A 20,252-nucleotide genomic window follows, 5' to 3' on the forward strand; every position below is an offset into this window, starting at 1 on the left:
GAATTTGGATGATTAGCAGATATTTCCAGATGTGCAGTTAATATTACACCAATCCCAGTATATTTCAAACCATATTGAAAATACTATTAACAATTGAAACTTTAATATAGTATGTGTTTATTCAATTGCAAATGTGCTAAAGCATAGGTAAACTGGAATACAATGCATAGATTTAATCCCTCCCCCTGCTTTTTTTTTAGAATAAGAAACTTTTGATAAAAATGACAGATATATGGTTTTGACAACCTGAAAGAAACATAACAGCCTCCCATGCTAGCAATTGTTGAAATGTTTGTGCTTATAACTATAGGAACTTAAAAGATTTCAATCTATTTTAATATAATCTTTCTGTAATACAAGTAGCATTTATTCTGAATTATGCTAGGATTTTATGAACAGAATGAAGAAAAAATACAGAATAGATTTACAATGGCCATTAAAAAAAGATGGTAAATAATAAAAACACATTTTTTTTGTTGGTGAAGTGATGTATATATAAATAGATGCTCCTCCCAGTTTTGGGAGATGGAGTTGTCTCTTTAGCTATTTGGATTGAGCACCTTATGGTGATTGTGATCCTATTTTGAATATTCACATTTTTGAGATTAGTAGTTAAAAAGAGACTTGTTGAAGTAAACTGTCTAATGGATCCAGTCAGGACAAAATACATACCCGGAGAAGCATAATCTGTGGTTTTGGAATCATGGAGAAGATACTCTTCCACTTTTACCTTAGAGCAGTGTTTTTCAACCACTGTGCCGTGGCACACTAGTGTGCCGTGACATAGTGTAAGGTGTGCCGTGGGAGAATTACTTTATATATAGTCAATATAGGCACAGAGTTAAATTTTTTTAACATTTTCTAATGGTGGTGTGCCTCGTGATTTTTTTCATGAAAAAAGTGTGCCTTTGCACAAAAAAGGTTGAAAAACACTGCCTTAGAGGACCCTGACAATGCTAGAGGCTTCCATTTTTAATGGATGTTTGCTGGACAACTTAGTATCAAAACAAGATCAGAACAAGATCTGAGAGTTACATCAAGACTTGTAACAATGTTAACATTTTGATTCATTCTTTCTAGCCTAGTAGCCACATGGAGGTCTGTGGTAGAAGATGTGGCTATGGTAACTAATGCCAATGTCATTAGAACAGGTTTTCAGATAGACATTGTTTCAAAACCTTATTAATTTTTATTCATTGGGACAAATCCTAGTGAATAATTTTTATACAGGAAAGGTTGGAGGATGTTCTTATGTAATCATAATAATTTATATAGATTAATTCTCCAGTGCCTTTTAAATCATTAAACCTTACTATTAGTGTATTCCTGAAGTGTATGTGCAATTTTGCAATAATGTTGGCTCTGAGGCTACTGTTGGAAGATCAGGTGGCAGCTGTATATTCCTTAATATACCTTAAGTGTTTATTTTTGTTATATAGGGCTTCCCTGAAGTGTTTAAAAAGTACTGTACAGGTAATACAAAATATGGCAGTTATATTGTTGACTGATATGTGTTTTACAGGATGTGTAATAACAGTTTTGAATTAGCCTTAATCAAGGTTGCCTTTGAGCTCAATTCATTTATAGAGCTCTAAACTGCTTAGGGCAAAACTTAACTGAATGACCTTTTTAAATGAATCTTCCCATAATTTCTTGAGTGTTATTGTTTATTTTATTTTTTTTAAATGATAAGCATCTTCAATTTGCCTTTATCTGCCTAAGATAAAATTACTGTATTTTTTGGAGTATAAGACCCATCAGAGTATAATACACACCAAGGTTTTAAAGAGGCAAATTTTAAAAAAAATGTAGGTAGGTAGATAGAGAGGGAGAGAAAGAGAGAGAAATACAGTAGGTAGGTAGGGAGAGAGAGAGAGTAGGTAGGTAGATGTTTCCAGGTGTATTTATCCATGTGCTGGAAAAGGAAATTGCTGACAACCTGCAGCACCTATGACTTGTTTCTGCTCGCACAGCACTTGATCAATGTAATTCTCATCAATCAGTTAAAGAGCTTTCCAAAAGGAAAAAAAAATCTTTTTGCACTCTGAAACTCAAAACGGCCTGTTTTTCACGAAAATGGGCCCCTTTTTTCAAATAAAAGGCATGAATAGCCTTGGGGGGGCGGGCTTGTTGGGTGCTCGGGGGGGGGGAATGAGCAAAAAATGGCCCATTTTTCATGAAAATGGGCCCGTTTTTTGTCAAAAAAAATTGCATGCATAGCCTTATGGAGGCTTATAGAGTGCTGCTGGGGTCTGGGGGGACGACGACAAAAAAGGCACATTTGTTTGCTCATTTCTGCCCTCCCCAGCCCCCAGAAGCTGTCTGAAAGCCTCCATAAGGGTATGCAGAGCCATTTTTGTGAAGGGGCAGGGCTTTGGGAGGCAAAAAAATGCTGTATTCAATGTATAAGACGCACCCAGATTTTCAGCCTCCTTTTTGAGGAAAAAAGGTGCCTCTTATACGCTGAAAAATACAGTAATCAAAAAAAGCTGGGTGACTATGGGCCAGTCACACATTCTCAGCCCAATTCATCTCATAGAGTTGTTGCGGGGAAAATAGGAGGAGCAAGGAGCATTATCTATGCTGCTTTGAGTTACTTATATGGTAATAAAGGGAGGATAAAAATCTAATAAATAAAATAACTAAAAACTGACAATTCGGCAATCTAATAAAACACCCAAATACAGATGAATCATTTACCTTTTTTCAAAAAATAAAATGATAGAATCTTTTAGATTCTAGTTTAATACATTACTAAAACAGGGTGCTATTGCTACAGAAAATATTTATCTCACCCATCTTAAGTACTTTATAGTATGGGTTTGTGAGAAGGAATACTCTCATGAATCTTAAACTATTGGTAAGTAATATGGATGAAGCAGTGTTTCAAATAACAGTTCAAAAAAACTTCAGTAATAATTACACTTTTGAAAAATAATTCACATGACACAGTAAAAAAAACAATTATGTGGCCCTGATCAAATTAAGAGAAGTTTTGCGGTCATACAGCATATTAAAATGTTCTTGCCAGATATGCTTGGGTAACTGAGGTTAAGATCAAACATCTTCAAATAAAGTACTTGTTTAGCATAGAGTTATAAGAAGGGCAAATAATTTTTGGCTGCTAGTATAATCTAAACCATTTTAAGTAGCATTTAATCCAGGAAAATTCCTAAATTCCAGTGTTGTTCTTCAAAGTAGTACACTCCCATCTGCTGTTACATCTGTTTATATAAAATATGTTTCAACTATTTCTCACAGGTGCAGAAATTAGTTAGGCAAAGCAAGATTATAAATTCTATTTCATATGAATATTATGAAAACAAGCATTTGCTCAAAGCTTTCTGTTGTGGAGGTTGATTATTTCAAAATCATTGTAATACTTAAATTTATACCTTCAATATTTCTTACAGGTTTTTATGGAAGACCTTGGGTTATGGAACAGAGAAAGGAGCTTTTTAGAAGGTATATGACATCGTGCTTGTTCTGCAGTTTTATGCTATGTAATTATTTTGTTGTCCAAAAATGCAATTAAATCATAGATTTAGAGAATCAAATAATAAACAAAATTCTGTAATTCTTGTCTTTGCTAATTTGTAAAAGATTTATAAATGGATGTCACTTTATGATTAATAAATCCATTACTTATGGTTTAAAAGCATAAAACTGCTTTTACTTTTTCTTCCCTTAATTTTTTTTTTTAAAGCAGGTTCAAGCAAATAAAGTTCAAGCAATAGTGTACCTTATGCTTCAAAATTGTATTTCACATTCCAATGGATTACATTGGTTTCAAGTGGTATGGAGAAATTGGGGCAATGCTGTTGATGTTAGGGACATAGAGCCGAGGTGGCGCAGTGGTTAGAGTGCAGTACTGCAGGCCACTTCAGCTGACTGCTATCTGCAGTTCAGCGGTTCTAATCTCACCGGCTCAAGGTTGACTCAGCCTTCCATCCTTCCGAGGTGGGTAAAATGAGGACCCAGACTGTGGGGGCAATATGGTGACTCTGTAAACCGCTTAAAGGATGTCCCATCCTTCACTAATGTGATACATATTTTTTCCGTGACCCGTCAAAAGCGCGGACGGCAAAAGCGCGATCGACAAAATCGCGCCTTTGACGTCATCACAGCGCGACGAAAAAGATCGAAAAATTCAAATAAAAATTAATAAAAATTAAATTAAAGCAAGCCGATTCACATAAAGGTAAGGGTTAGGGTTAGGTTAAGGGTTAGGGTTAGCTTTAGAGCGTTAGCGTTAGCGTTAGGATAAGGGTTAGCGTTACGTTTTTCGTTACTTTAACGGTTAGGTTTAGGGTTAGGTTTAGGGTTAGGTTAAGAGTTAGGTTTAGGGTTAGGTTTAGGGTTAGGTTTGGGGGGGTTAGGGGAAGGTTTTAGCTTTATTTTTACATTTTTTCGATCTTTTTCGTTGCGCTGTGATGACATCACAGCGCGCTTTTGTCGAGCGCGATTTTGTCCTACGCGCTTTTGTGGTGGAACCATTTTTTCATTGCCTCCAACCACAATAAATACCCTTCTTGGGAGTATTCTGCTGAAATAAAATTTAATTCAACTACGATTCTTATTTTTGGCAACTCAAGACTTTACCATAATAAGCTTAATCAAGATAAGATCAGATCATAATGCTAAATTGGTAATAATGCAAATCATTAGTATGCTAAATTGGTTATAGAAATGCCTGTTAGGAACAGAGTTCTCTCTTTGCAATATTAAGTATGTGGGTTGGTAATGCTGCCAGATTGGAATGACTCAATAATATGAAATACGAATAATATCAGTAATCTGAAGTGATATCTATTGTCCGGAATGATTTATTCAGCTCCAATTTATAAACTGTCTACATATTCTTGACTGCTATTAATCACATTGTTCTAGCTTTTAAATAAGTCACTGTAATATTCAGTGAGGGTTCCTTTACTGAAATTTTCATCCTATTTCAAAGAGCTGGTTGTTGGTTTTTAAAGTTATGAATAGTCTGGGACATTATATCAAGCAATCTACTGGAACTTTCTGATTTTTTCTTAGTATTTTTAGTATCTTAGTATTCTATATTACATTTTGTTGATATAGGGTTTTTTTTCTGTTGCATCTATGATACTATGAAATCTGTTTCCACAATGTTTATTCAGCTCCTGGCCTTGAAACAATTTGGGAAACAATTATTTTTTTCCTTTGACAAATAGTAATGATTTGACCTTTCTATGCCGTGACCTGAAGAGGGCTGTGCACAGGAAATGCACTCATAATCTGACAGATTTGGAGAATTTGTGCAAGGAAGAGTAGACAAAGATTCCTAAGGCAAGATAGGTTCCTACCCCCAAAAACTGAAGGCTGTCATAAAATAAAAAGGTGCTTCAATGAAGTATTACCGTATTTTTCACACTATAAAACACCCCGGGCCATAAGAAGCACATTAGCTTTAGAGGAGGAAAACAAGAAAAAAAAGCTGCCTCTGCCTCCCAGCATCCATCCGGAATTCATCTGGCTAGCAAACACTTTGCAGCAAACAGCCTGCCTCCTCCGTGTACGCTGCCTCTATTGGGGAACGCTGGAGCCTTCACTGCTGAGGAGCTGATTGGCGGTTGGATCAGCCTCCCGGTATATTGTTGATCAGTTGTTCCAGGCAGCGGGGATCATCGGCGGCGATGATCCAACCGCCAATCAGCTGCTTGGTAGCAAAAACTCCAGTGTTCCCTGGTGGTGGCAAATAGCAGCAGTGGTGACAGGCAGTGGCAACAAATACAGCTGCTGCACCAACCTCCCTCCCCTTGGCACAATATTCACTATATTAGATGCACAGACATTTCCACTCACTTTTTTTGGAGGGGGGGGAGTGCGTCATAGTGCAAAAAATATGGTAGTTGGATGCAACACATTGTAAGATTTTTATTTTTTCCTCTAAAAGATTTCAGTTTGATTTTCAATTGAATTGTTTGATTTATATGTTTTATTAAAGGTGGAAAAAATTCTGAAGTAATTTATCGATGTAATTTTTTTTAATCTCAAAAATCTGGTATTAACAAGGGTGTGTTTACTTTTATATCCATTGTATAGTATTGTATAAATAGTATTACAACTGGTAATTACAACATAGTTGAAGAGCAGTTCCATTCTCATCTTTATACTTTTTATAAAATCTTTTAACCTTATAGACTTCAGAAATGGGGACTAAATACTTACCTATATGCTCCAAAAGATGACTACAAGCACCGTATGTTTTGGCGAGAAATGTATTCCGTAGAGGAAGCTGGTAATTAACCTCTTTGTATTTTTAAAAGTTATTCAGTAAGAAGTGATAATGAAAGAACAGTGTTATCTTAGCATAAATGAACATTATTTATAGGTAGTCCTCAACATTCAATAACAATTTTCACTGGGATTATCAATACTGAACAATGGGATCGCAAAATGTGATGTCATGTAACTGTGCAGCTTAAGGATGGCAATTCTGGCAGTCCCAGTTGCCATGTTAAATGAAAAGTATGCATGTTTTCAAATGGCCTCATGTGACCACAATTTCCAATTTCCTGCATGCTGTTTTAAGCTAACCCTGCTTGTGGGAAAGCAGCAGGGAATGTTAAAAATGCAGTTGCATGACTGCTAGGATGCTAGCTGCAATGGCTGAAACATCAAGGATCAGTTGTAAGTACCACTTCAGCATCAGCATAACTTTGGTCACTGAAGAATTGATTGTAAGCTGAGACTTACCTGTATTTCATTATTCATTCTCCCATCCCTTTGTTCAGTTCTCATTCTGGCACTTGTCAGGCTTACAGGGTTTTTTGTATTATATATCAACAGATGTGTTGCTATAATACCAGGAAAGAAAAACCATATGTAACCATGTCAACTTTGTAATGTCTTTCAAATGGAAAAAGGCGAAGAGCACAATGCTGTGGAGCCTGTGCTTCTAGCTGACATCTTTTCTGGCTCTGAAAGCCCAAAGCCGATGTAACATTAATATAACACATCTTCCTAATGTGTTTCCAAAATACGCATGCTATAATCCGTGCCTAATTTGAATATAAATTTATGTGTGTCTGCAATCAACCAAAACTACACAAATGTACTCTGACATATTCTGTCATACAAACATATAGCTGGGCATCTCGGCGTACAACTTACCAAAAGAACCGATCAGGGAAAAATAAAGGTTTACAGATAGTATTTGTTTAGTAATCATAGTTGGGACCCACAGCTCTGTCTTTAAGTGAAACAGTTAAGTAGGAAATCATGTGACCGTTTCCTACAGTATTTCCCCTCTCTAGAATGTTTCCCCCAGCTCACAGCTGCTATCTGTAACTGACAAGACTATAGTAATCAGTTTTCACGCTTTTGTTTGCCTCTTAACAATTTTACTTCAGCTTCTTATTTCTCTACATTTCTGCCCTTTGGAATGATCACCCTTGTAATCTTTACTGTGCCTGACCCATAAACACCACCACCCCGCCCCAAGCAGAGAGATTGGAGAGGAAGAGATTACAATAGAATAAGCCGGTACACAAAGGGAAATACATTGGGCTGTATATGTAGTGGGCTTATGGCTCTAAGTGTGCTCAGGGCTATTGGGACCATTGCGTTCATTTTGATGTGTGTTCCCCAATGTGTGCCTGCTTATTGCAATCCCTTCCTCTCCAATCTATCTGCTGTTTTAAAAGGGGGGGGGGGAGGTTCATGTACAGGACAGAACATACTGACAAGTGGCAGTCACATGAGTAAAAGTGCTGCAAAGATTATAAATGCAGGTATTGGTCATAAAGTTACTTTTTTAGCATCAGAATAACTGTGAAAGGTTGCTGCATGAGGCAGTCTGTTAATACACTACCTGGGTTAAATGGCTGCAAACACTCCACCATTCCATTAATACAGTGATGGCAAACCTTTTGGGCTTGCATGTCAAAACTTAAGAAAATCTCTCACTTCACTTTGCTGGTGTGTCATTCCATCCCCCAAACAAAAGAGAAGCAATTCTACCCATGTGTTAGAACACCAAGATCTGCTCTGCACCTCTTGTTTTCAGGTGATGTTCTCGTTCTGTTGACAGTCTCTTATGGCCTACTCATGGCAGCTTCAGGTTGCATGGGGCCTTTGTTCTTGAAGCAGCTGTGGAGAATGGTTTCCTGTGGCCTTTGCAACCTCCAAAAATAGTGGAAAAGCATGCCCTGTTCTCCCTGTTTGATTTTTCAGAGGCACCAGAGTTCACACAAAAGCACGTTCACCCATTCTTATGCAATCTCTGCAGCCTCCAAAAATATTGTGAGCATGAGATGTGCTTTCAAAAATAGTTGTTGTCAGGTGTTCGTAAACACTGGTGTGCCACCCAAAATATTGTGATGTGTGTCCTTGACATGCGTGTCATAGATTCACTATCAGTGTACTAGTACAATATATTGAGAAAGTGAAAAAAGACAGTAGCAAAATCAGTTGACTTCAAATTAGCTAATTAAGCAATCACAGTCTAATGGAATATAGAAAAATCAAGATACTGAAACTCATTGACATACCAGTTCAATTATTAAATTTACCAACAGATCAAAGGGACCTGAATGAGACCCCTCCTTTTAAGATGTTAATACAACCAACCTATAGCATAATCAAAAAAGAACAGATAGAAAACCAAATAACCTAAACAACCACACATTTGATGGAATCATTTTAGTACAAGAAGCAAATACCAAACTATTTTTTGGATATTGCAATCTTACACGGAAAATGACCCAAATACAACAAGACCAGCATACCTATACCCGTGAAAATCTACGAAAACATTATATTATATGTGTTTGTGTGTGTGTGTGTGCGCACCCAAAGTCCAAGAAAAGTTACCCATATAAACCAAATGTAATAGTTAAATTCACCTGCACATTAAAAAAAAACTTGCATCAAAATCATATGAGCCACGGTGGTGCAGTGGTTAGAGTGCAGTACTGCAGGTTACTTCTGGCTGACTGCAATTTGGCAGTTTAAATCTCACCAGGTTCAAGGTTGACTCAGCATTCCATCCTTCCGAGGTCGGTAAAATGAAGACCCTAATTGTTGGGACCAATAAACTTACTGTAAACAGGTTAGGGAGGGCTGTAAAACGCTATATAAGACTAAATGCTACTGCTAAATGGGTTATAATATATTGCAATACAAAATAACTACAACATAGAATTACTTACTTGCCAAACTTCCTTCAACGCAACTGATACCCACGCAACTTCATCAGAAAGTTGTTTACCTAATTGAATGTAACCCAGAAATCATAATTCATCAAAAGGATCGTCCTCCCTTACATCAAAGGTGTTTCAGTATTACAATAGGCTTCTCCAGCCATTTGTAATAACTAGCTTAATATTCTTTGCAAACCCCAATATATTTCTTAATCACTTTTAAAATATATAAAAATAAAACCAGTTATCTACAATTCATAGTAATATATTCAACATGACGTATATAGTATATTTAAATGCACTATATGCTATGTATATATATATTATCACAATATATTTAATTTGATGAAATAAATTAACATGGTCAATTATTGTTAAAATAATTGGTTTGTATTTCTAGAACAGCTCATGACTCTGATTGCAGCAGCTCAAGAATATGAGATAGAATTTATTTATGCCATTTCTCCTGGTCTTGATATTACTTTCTCAAACCCTAAAGAAGTATCTACATTGAAACGCAAGCTAGATCAGGTATTGACCATTTGTGCATATTATGTTGTTTAAAATGTTAATGATATCATAATTAAAGTGTAATTATAACTATTCATAGGAAGCATTGTTTGAAATACTGGGCACTATTTTGCTAACTTGCAATATGGATTATTGGTTGCAGCTTAGGCCTATTGTTGCAGCAATGGAAATTTGACATGAATGAAATAATCAGAACAATTGTAGTTATTTTTATAGCGAACAGGCTTGAAATTTATTGTATATACTTATTAAATACTATCAAGCAATATTCTGTTTTTCTTTTCTTCCTTTATTCTTCCTGTGTAAACCTATGTGCAATTGAAATAGGGGGGGGGAGTCTTGGCTAGGGAGTGAGGTTATTTTTAACCTAAACTATAGAGGTAAAAATAAAATAAATTACCATTGGAATAGGTTTGCTAATTCTTAATTTCAGTGCTCAGAATTTTGTCTTTCTTTTAGGTTTCTCAGTTTGGTTGCAAATGTTTTGCATTATTGTTTGATGACATTGATCACAATATGTGTGCAGCAGATAAAGAAGTGTTCAGCTCCTTTGCCCATGCTCAGATTTCAATCACCAATGAAATCTATCAGTATCTAGGAGAACCAGAAACATTCCTCTTCTGCCCCACAGGTAAGCTGCTAAGTCAAATTCTGAATCATAGGAAAGGCAACTCCCTTTTAGGATGGTGCATCAAGTAGAGGTCCACCTGAACTCTCTGACCAGTTTGCACGATCCCTTGCTGATAGTTATTCAGGTGGGCAATCTCTTGATTCTTCATGGACAGATTCTGTGGTGATGAAGCACCTTGACATGTTACTTGGAAGTCATGTTAGCCTACGGACTCACAGAAAGTGAAGATGGTGCTCTCTGATACATACTCAACCACTTGTTGCTTGGATTCCCTTCCTGATTCCTTGAGGGGTCATGTACATAGATTATTTATAGCTCATTTCAGAGCAATGTTATCTGCAACCAATGCTTGGTTGATTGTTATTGTGCATCTCTGAGAATCTTGTAATTGCAGTTTGTAGAAATATGATACATGATATATAAATAAATAAAAATAGAATAGCCAATTATTCTGTTGTATTTAATCATTTTATCTTTTTTTGTAGACATTTATGTTGTTGCTAGATGACTACTTTATAATATCACAGCCTTTGTCTCTACATCTTTGATTAATATTAGAAACATACACTGTTGTGAGATTGACATCTCCCCCAACATTGAATCCCCAAATTGGGGGGGTGGGATCTTTTCTCTATTCACTCCAGTAACTATATTCATCAACTGATCTTTTGGAAGACATTGAAAACAATGTTTACAAAGAGCAGATAATCTTTAATGCTATCAAAGTTGTTACTCTGGAAGGGCTTTTATTATAATTTATATGAAAGGCTAGTTATCCACGAAGGATGGAGCAGAAAACAGGCATATTAAGACTCCTACATCTTGGAAAGTAGCCTGTCTTGACTCAGCTTTGCATTCTGATAAAAAGGAGAGGCCTTCTTTCTTCTCACCTTCATTTCAGTCAACAGGCAATAGGAAATAAAAAGGAGCAGAAGATGAAGCAGCTTTCTCAGTCTCTAAAGTAGATGGTAATACTGTTTGTTTTCTCTCTTTACTCTCTCCCCTTCTAGCCTGGATGGCTCCTCTTCCTTATCTTTTTGCTGTACTGAGTTGGTGTTCGTTTTCTGCTAGAGATCCTATATGAAATCACAATATCTATTTCTATAGTAGAAGAGGCACAAGGAGAGCTTCTTCAGTTGTGACATGATAGAAAGGATCCAGCCAATAGGTCATAGAGTTGCCTTTAGCCATCCTTTGGAAGTTCTACAAAGCTGTAGACTGATATGAGGCATAGCTGCAGTGGTATGTTGGTTGAAGCCTGAACATCATTAATTCCAGTAGCCTATTCAATGTATACCATTGTCCCTTCTTAGGGAATAATAAGTGATTCCCCTGCCCCCGAAAGAGATCTAAGTCCACCCCTACCCCAACCCCTGAAATCCATTGGTGCTTATCTGGTGCCAATTTGCCTTGACAGTAGCATGGAATAAACTTGCAATGCTTTTGATCTCTGTACTGGCTTCTGATTTCTTGCACCTGACAATGTTTCAGAGTTTGGATCTTTTGATGCTCCTCTTTATTATCTACATGAAACCACTGGTTAAGGTCATTTGCCAGCACAGGGTATGCTCCCATCAGTATGTTGATGATACCCAGTTATACCTCTCAATTTCTAGCTGGGCAAGTGATGCTATTTCATTTCTGATACAATGGTGGAGAGTTTGGATAGGAACCAGCCAGCTCCAATTCAACCCTAGCAAGACAGTCTGGGGGGGCGCGGGGGGGGGCACACCAAGATCTGGTGATGTGTTATTTCTGACTTTTTCACTGCATAATTCATTGGATTTTAACAAATTTACAAAAAAATAGAGAAGATAAAGTAACTGGACATATATTTTTAATTTTTAAATTCCCTTTCAGCCTATAAAGTTACAGAGGTAAAACATCTTTCACTATGCTATACCATATTTATTACAGTTACAAAATTAATACAGCTGTTAATTATAAAATTGGGTATATGCTTTACATTGCTTGTTCTAGGAATAGTTTTTCACGTCTTCATATGTTTCTTAGAATTCAGAAAAAACTTGCAAGTTTGAAAGCTTAAAATATTTTTTTCTTGAAATATTTATTGTTTTCATGTTTCTGGAACAATTGACAAAACTATCAAGTTATAATTTAGATATTTATAAATTATCTAAATTTATATCTACTATGAAAAGATCCAAAAATGTGGAGTAAATGAACATGTTTCTTGTTTGCAAGGATCATTTTGTGCATGGAATATTTTGTATATCCTATTTTTAACACTGAAAGCTCACTTTACTTAAAAAATTCTGAGAATAAACTTCTAGAATCTCTAAAATAATAGCCAGAATGTCTATTCTGTTCTTGGAGTTGTTCTCAATTCATTCAAAATACAATATTGATGCTTATTTTTTTGTCTGTATATTATTTTTATTTGTTTATTTATTAAAGTTATATGCTGTTCATCTTGCAGTGTGATTATATTATAAATATTTAGGCAACTTTAGGTAATATTAAGATATATAGATACATAGTTTGTATATCTGATTTCCAATACTTACAGTAATTCTCTTGGCAGGATATCTATCAGTACCTGGAAGTACTCTGCCTGTTTTGGGCTTTCAACTTAAAAATGTTTTTTTCCCCTCTCTTCCAGAATATTGTGGCACTTTCTGTTATCCAAATGTTGCTCAGTCTCCTTACTTGCGAACTGTAGGAGAAAAACTGCTACTAGCAATTGATGTATTATGGACAGGTGAGCATCAGTATTCTGCTCTAATTTGAGCAAGATTACCAGCTCAATTTAACCTTTTAAAATGAAAGTTTAGTGTAATTTTAAAATGTTATTTAAATATTACTTTTGAATAAACCATGTCCACATTTTTTTAACCCACCTATTTCCATTTTAGGTCCCAAAGTGGTATCTAAAGACATTTCAGTGGAGTCTATTGAGGAGGTTTCAAAAATAATTCGCAGAGCTCCTGTTATCTGGGACAACATTCATGCTAATGATTACGATCAGAAAAGACTGTTTCTTGGGCCCTATAAAGGCCGATCAACAGAACTCATACCACGCTTAAAAGGGGTCCTGACTAATCCAAACTGTGAATTTGAAGCTAATTTTGTTGCAATTCACACTCTTGCAACTTGGTACAAATCCAACATGAATGGAGTGAGGAAAGATGTTGTGATGAGTGAGTTGATTGAATTGATAATGCACACTGTCTTGTGTAATAATGTTTATTTATGTATCTAATTTATATAGCTGCTCACTGAAATCAACTCTGGATGGCAAACAAAGATTTATAGGAAGATTTACATTCAAATAAAATGGGTTTCTTTAGGAAATATGATGCATTGTCTAACATGAAAATACATTGTTGATAGTTGGCAAGGAAAATTTTGCAATCTAGTTAATATTTAAAAAGGCTGTTAACTCTTTACCAACTATGGTAAAGAATGAAATGCAATGCTCAGAAATCGTCCAGATAATGCTTAATTAAACATGTAACATGACCTGGGTTTACTGGCTTAAAATTATAGCTGACATTTGGCATATGGTGGCTCCCCAGAGCTGATATTAATGAAGCTTCCGAGCATGTTGAAAAAGAAGAATAATGAAAGGGGAAAATAAACAAAAGAAATTAATAAATGTTATTAGTGAACATGATTACAGTTTAGACACCGGTTTCTTATTAGATCAATCATTTGACAAAGATGCAGATTAGAAATTGTTAGGCTTTTAATATCCAGTTTATTTTTATGCAAAACACCCACATTCTATCTATTCTGGAATTATTAATTTGGAGCAGATTTTATCTGGCTGCTGTAGGACTGCCTTGCATAGCCAGTTTAATAACTTTAAAGGTCAAACTTTACAACAATTGCAAATTATGTTACTTTAATGCAGAATTATATTAATCTTCTTAAAATGGCAGGTGGTATTAACGATTAAAGGAGTTCTATTTAAATGCAAACACAGCAATTTTGATTGTAGCTTTCACCATTTAATATGCTATTTCCTGTGTTTTCTGCAGCTGACACTGAAGACAGTACAGTGTCAATCCAGATTAAATTAGAAAATGAAGGAAGTGATGAAGATATTGAAACAGATGTTCTCTACAGCCCACAGATGGCTTTGAAGTTATCACTAACAGAATGGTTGCAGGAATTTGCAGTACCTCATCAATATAGCAGTAAGAAAGATTTATAGCTTTGTTTCAGCTTTAAGCTTAAATGGAATGAAGAATGTTCTTCAGATGAACAGTGACTTTCATGCTCTCGGGAAACAAAACGCTAAAGGAAATTCCTGTGCTATTATTTTAGTTTAAAATGATATATTATTTATTTTGCATTATATTTACAGTATATTCTATTTTCCCATTGGGAATTTTATGGGAGCATACATGACAATCTTTCATTTTACCTCAAGATTATTTCAAGAAAGGTTTGATCAGGATATTTAGTGGATGAGCTAAAGTCATCCAGTAAGTTGCAAGTTCATTTCACTCTTTGTCTCAAAATTGTACCTATTTCTCCAAAGGGAAAAGAATAAATAATAAATAGCTACAGTAAACATGTCTGGTTTCATTAACCCTTCGGAACCTGATAAAATATTATCAAGCTAAATCGAACACAGTATTATACTCAGTCATAATATTAAGATGGAGAGAAATCCAAGGATTTTTATCTAGTTATCAAATTGAAAAAGGTATCATTTAATTGTGTATTATTGTAATTTGTTAGAGTTTACAAAACATTTTGAGCTCAAAAGAGGATAAGGTGTGCTATGTTGTGTATGCTGCAAAGGTAGGTTCCTACCAGTTCACGCCAGTTCGGTAGAACCGGTTCGTCAAATCTACTGAACCGGTTAGAAGAGGTTCCACCAGTGGACCCAGAAAGCAGGCCACACCTACAGAAGGGGTTCCAAAAATTTTTGAAACCCACCACTGACACACACACACACACACACGCACATAGACAGACAGACTCACACAGAGAAAGAGGAAGGAAGGAAGAAAGAAAGAAAGGAAGAAAGAAAGAAAGAAAGAAAGAAAGAAAGAAAGAAAGAAAGAAAAGTGAGAGAGATATGAAAGAAAAAAAGGAAAAAGGGACAGAGACAAAAGGAAGGAGAGAGAGAGAGAGAGAGAGAGAGAGAGAGAGAGAACACATGGCCGGCAAGCCACTCCCACCAGGTCACATGGCTGGCAAGCCACTCCCACAAAGGAGGCCACACCCACAGAGTAGGTTCAAAAAATTTTTGAAACCCACCACTGATGTGCTGTGTGTTCTTATATCCAAAGCTTAACTTTTTCAAGCCACATAAAGACTCAATTTAAAGGTTATGTCAGTGCTGCCATGTCCTAGACTTAGTTGAGGGGACTGTGGAGACAAAGGAGATTCAATTAAGCAAAATTTATTCCTAAGAAAAAGATTTCTTTATATCTAGTACTTTTGTTTGATAGATTTGTAGAATACCTTTTCCTCCAAAAGCTCAAGGTGGCGTTTGTAGGCTTCTTGCTCCAACGTCATTTTATCTCCGCAATAGAGCTGTTTAAAGTAAGATGAACTGGGAGATCTAGTGACTTTCTGGGGCTAAGGGGTGGACTTGAACTCTGGTACTCCCAACCCTAGTTTGAAATTTTAAACACAATAACATTCATTATAATGATTTTATGGGTTATAATATAATGATCCTTTAGTGCAGTACCCCCAACCTGTTGGGTACTAGGGACCAGTTCCATGGAGAGAGGTTTTTCCTCAAACCAGAGGGGGCTTGGTTTTGTGTGCTGCCTGCATCCAGCAGATGGGACTTCGCTTGTTTGTGTGGCCCAGTTTCTGGCATGCCATGGACTGGTCCTAGTCCATGGACCAGAGGTTGGGGACTCCTGCTTTAGTGTTCTCTGTTGTGCTTTGTTTTTTTGGTTAGGTAGCCAAATCTAAAATTAAGCAGCGTGGTGTGTTTTTTAGTACATGTGTATAGGGCTAAGGGCAAAGAGTAGGCACTATGTAAGAATGTGGATGAAGAAGAATCTTCAAGCAAACAACCAGAGAAATGTAGTTGTGCTGTTACCATATTACTGAAGGACAGCATTGAAATGGTTAGTTTCTTTGCTGGACCCAGTTCTGCAGATCTTTATGCAGGTGCTGGCTGTATAAACTGCTCAAATGTTTCTAACCCTGCTGGTCTGTAAATTCTAAAAATGTTTACATTTTGTTTAAAAATACCTCCTTGGTAAGGTTTCTGCAGAATTAAATGTAAACACTTGGCTTTGCAGTCCAAGGGCAAACAGAGGGGAAGTTTTGAAAACAAACTTTCTTTTGTTTTTTATCATAAAACCATGCAAAATATTCTGAATTTTATTTGAATTGTTTGAAGTGGAATTATTTTGTAACCTACAATTCTACAGTATATAGATTTGCTATTGTTGCTTGCTTTTCTGACTTCTCAGACCCTGTCATAACAAGAATGGATAGAACAGCAGATTTTCCTACCCTATCCTGCTTATCTGACGGGCTGGTTCTTTCTAAAACCAGGGTATGCAATTGTTGAAAGCCCCAAAAGAGAAAGGGAAGGTACTGCAACCCTCTGTCCCATAAGCTCTTGCCACACGTAACCTATGGGAAAGTCTAAATACATTCTCTTCCATTATTTTCAGTAGAAGAGAAATGTTTTTAGAACCAGGAAGAGGTTGAAAAAAGAAGTACATTATTTCTTCACCATTTTTATATTTCTGAGAAAGTTACATAGCTTGATATCAAAAAGGCTCAGATTTAAGTCACAATATTCCAAATAGATCATATTGCATTTTTATATATAAAGAATTAAGAAAAATTGCATGACGTGAAATCAAATAATTGGGATTTTTAAAAAGAATTTCAATAACAAAATGAACACTCCATATTCATGTTTTTGTACAGGTGAAATATATGAAGGAAAATATTTATGTGAAATAGTTGAATAGGTAGGAATAAAAAATGCTGGTCTTCTCTGTTTTCACAGGTAGGCAAGTGGCCCACAGTGGAGCTAAAACAAGTGTGGTTGATGTACCTCTAATTGCACCATCCACTTTAAATTCTACCACAGTGGTTACTACTGTATATCAGGAGCCCATAATGAGTCAAGGAGCTGACCTAAGCAATGAGTCACAGACTCTGGTGAAAGAGGAGGAAGAGAAGAAGCAGTTAGATGAGGAACCAATGGATATGGTGGTGGAAAAGCAAGAGGATGCTGACAAGAATATCAGCCAAATATTGACTGACATCTCCGAAGCAAAAATGTCAGAAGAGTTAAAACCAATGGATACCGATAAAGAGAGCATAACGGAATCAAAATCTCCAGAGATGTCAATGCAGGAGGACTGTGGTAATGATATTGCACCAATGCAGACAGATGAGCAGATTAACAAGGAACAGTTTGTCCCAGGGCCCCATGAGAAGTCATTATATGCTATTGAGCCAGTAACTCTAGAAGATCTACAGCTACTTGCAGATTTGTTCTACTTGCCCTATGAACATGGACCTAAAGGGGCTCAAATGTTACGGGAATTCCAATGGCTCAGAGCAAATAGCAGTGTTGTCAGTGTGAATTGCAAAGGAAAAGATTCTGAAAAAGTGAGTGACTCTTTTATCATCTTTCAGTATTGTGGATGACACAATAACAAAGGAAATTAAGGAAAGCTTCTGAGATAAACTTGATGTAAAGAGAAAATGTTCATGCAGACATGGATGTTCATTTCCTTATCCTGTAATTCTCAACCTGTTGCTCTCTAGTTACACTGAGCCTACAACTCCCAGAATTCCCTGCTATTAATGTCTAGTCAGGAAAGCCTGCACTATAAAGTTTGTCACACTTTGCATTAATTGCCAACTCTTTGATTAGCTATATCTGATGATAGGTATGGAAGAGATAGATGAATGTTTAGTGAATGTTTCTTGGTGGCAGATATGCAAAGTGGATAGAGTCCTCAATGTATGGCCAAAATTGAGCCCAAACTTTACGATGGTTGTTAAATGAGTAGTGTTGTTAAGCAAATCTGGCTTGCTCTCTTGACTTTGTCAGAAGCTAGCTGGGAAGGTTATAAATGATGTTCACATGACCCCCGGACAGTGCAGTTACCATAAATACATGTCTTGCCAAGTGCTTGAAATCCCATGGCTATGGGGATGCTGCAACAGTCATCAATGTGAAAACCAGTCACAAGTCAATTTTTTCAGTGCCATTGTAATTTCGAACAGTCCCTAAATGAATGGTTGTAAATTGAAGGAAACCTGTATAGTTGCTTGATAAAAATGGAACATAAATAACTTGAATGAATTTTATTAGATTGAAGAATGGCAGACTCGCGCAGCAAAGTTTGAAGAGATGTGTAGCTTGGTGATGGGAATGTTCACTCGCCTTTCCAACTGCGCCAACCGGACAATCCTTTATGATATGTACTCATACGTCTGGGACATCAAGAGCATCATGTCAATGGTGAAATCTTTTGTGCAGTGGCTAGGTATGTTCTCTAGGAACCAATTATAGTGTCGGGTAGCATATGTTTGTCTTCAATTAGCCCACGGGAAAAAGAGAATGCCAAATGTTTTCATATTGGGATTTGTTGTACTTAAACTACTTCTGTTTTTGTGCATTATTTATGGTTTCATATTAAATTGGTAATAAAAGCACAAGTGAACTTACACTGAATAGCTCTTGATTTATATATTTTTTTCCTTGGGCTAATTAATCTGAAAGTTTATCTCTGAAATATGAGTGTTGACTCAGACTGAATGCACACTGGACTACGTTATTTTGTATTTTCAACTTATAGCAAAATTGGAAACGACACTATGAAATGTGACCATACCTCAGCTCTCTGCTGCTTGCTCTGTTTCAATAATGTTATTGCTGTCTTCAACAGAACAGTTGCAGATGTGACCTTTCACTGGGCTTGGCCAAGAGGGAGCCGAGCTTTCTAGCCTTTCTCTGCGCATGCGAGCTTTTAGCATAAGGCTATTCTGGTGCAAAAGTGATTTCCTTTGACACTTGCAAGGAGCCTAATTTTGGGCAAGGGCAAGAAATTACAGAGCTCTGGTGTCTTTATGCTAGACTGATGGTTTCTGAAGCCAAAACCAAGAGCTTTTTTATGTGTGTCTGCAGCTTTTTACAAATTAAATATTTTTGGGAATAGCACCAGCATGGCCTGGGTTCCTCTAGTGACCTCGTTTCACTTTCAGGTTTCAATCCAGCTGTGAGGAAATATGCTGTGGACTTGTTTGATGTACATAGCAGGCAGCAAAACTGATGGTTTCTTGTCACAATTTCTGTAGTAGTCACAAATGTCTTCATAAACTCACTGCTCCCTATTGGATCAACCTGCAGTTCTTGGATCACATAAGTCATTAATATTATAGTCATAAAATTATATTACAATAGCCATATAAAATAGAATCTTGGGTTGAAAATTAAGGTAGCCAACACTTTTGAGTTTTTAGTGTAGATATTCAGTAATGGGAATATTTTTTTCCCAGACAAAAAAGGGAATCATTCAAAGTTACAGCATTATAATAGCACATGCTGTGAATACATTTTTGTGAGGAGTTTGACTTCTTTTGCTTCCACTTTCTCCTTGTATTGGGTATAGAGATTATTGGTCTCAGGCAATCCTTATTGAATTAAAGATATTTTTCCTATTATAATGACACACACACACACACACACACACCAGTTAGGAATAGTTACACAGTTGGATAAATAAAGTTATTCTCTGACAACTCATTAAAATTGTCAGCTAATTTGCTAAAGCAAAAATAGCACTACATGAATATGTAGGTTAAAATATATGATTTCTCTTCAAGCTAAAATGTCTCTACAGCCACTTTACAGAAGTCAGTGACATACTAACCACATCAAAAGATTAGGCTAGTTGAAACAAGATAAAAGCTAAGTCTGTTCTATAAAGATAACAATG

The 20,252-nt window shown here is 36.3% G+C and overlaps 1 protein-coding gene across 2 annotated transcripts in view; it reads left to right on the plus strand.

The window, feature by feature from the left end:
• The window catches only part of OGA (O-GlcNAcase), a 41,368-nt gene that overhangs the window by 1,756 nt on the left and 19,360 nt on the right, over positions 1-20,252 (plus strand). For both annotated transcript variants that reach the window (XR_015698047.1, XM_014066731.2), the window contains exons 2-10: positions 3,414-3,465; positions 6,168-6,265; positions 9,571-9,701; positions 10,161-10,332; positions 12,956-13,054; positions 13,209-13,493; positions 14,337-14,495; positions 17,303-17,913; positions 18,626-18,800. Coding sequence is in view for 1 of the 2 variants with exons in the window: in XM_014066731.2 (XP_013922206.2) it covers positions 3,414-3,465; positions 6,168-6,265; positions 9,571-9,701; positions 10,161-10,332; positions 12,956-13,054; positions 13,209-13,493; positions 14,337-14,495; positions 17,303-17,913; positions 18,626-18,800 (1,782 nt within the window). In the remaining variant the exon portion in view is untranslated. The remainder of the gene's footprint in view (positions 1-3,413; positions 3,466-6,167; positions 6,266-9,570; positions 9,702-10,160; positions 10,333-12,955; positions 13,055-13,208; positions 13,494-14,336; positions 14,496-17,302; positions 17,914-18,625; positions 18,801-20,252) is intronic.

Source organism: Thamnophis sirtalis, unplaced genomic scaffold (genome assembly GCF_051295495.1).
Source record: "Thamnophis sirtalis isolate CommonGarterSnake01/CBP01778 unplaced genomic scaffold, rThaSir2_p1.2 scaffold_11, whole genome shotgun sequence".
NCBI classification, from domain to species: Eukaryota; Metazoa; Chordata; class Lepidosauria; order Squamata; family Natricidae; genus Thamnophis; species Thamnophis sirtalis.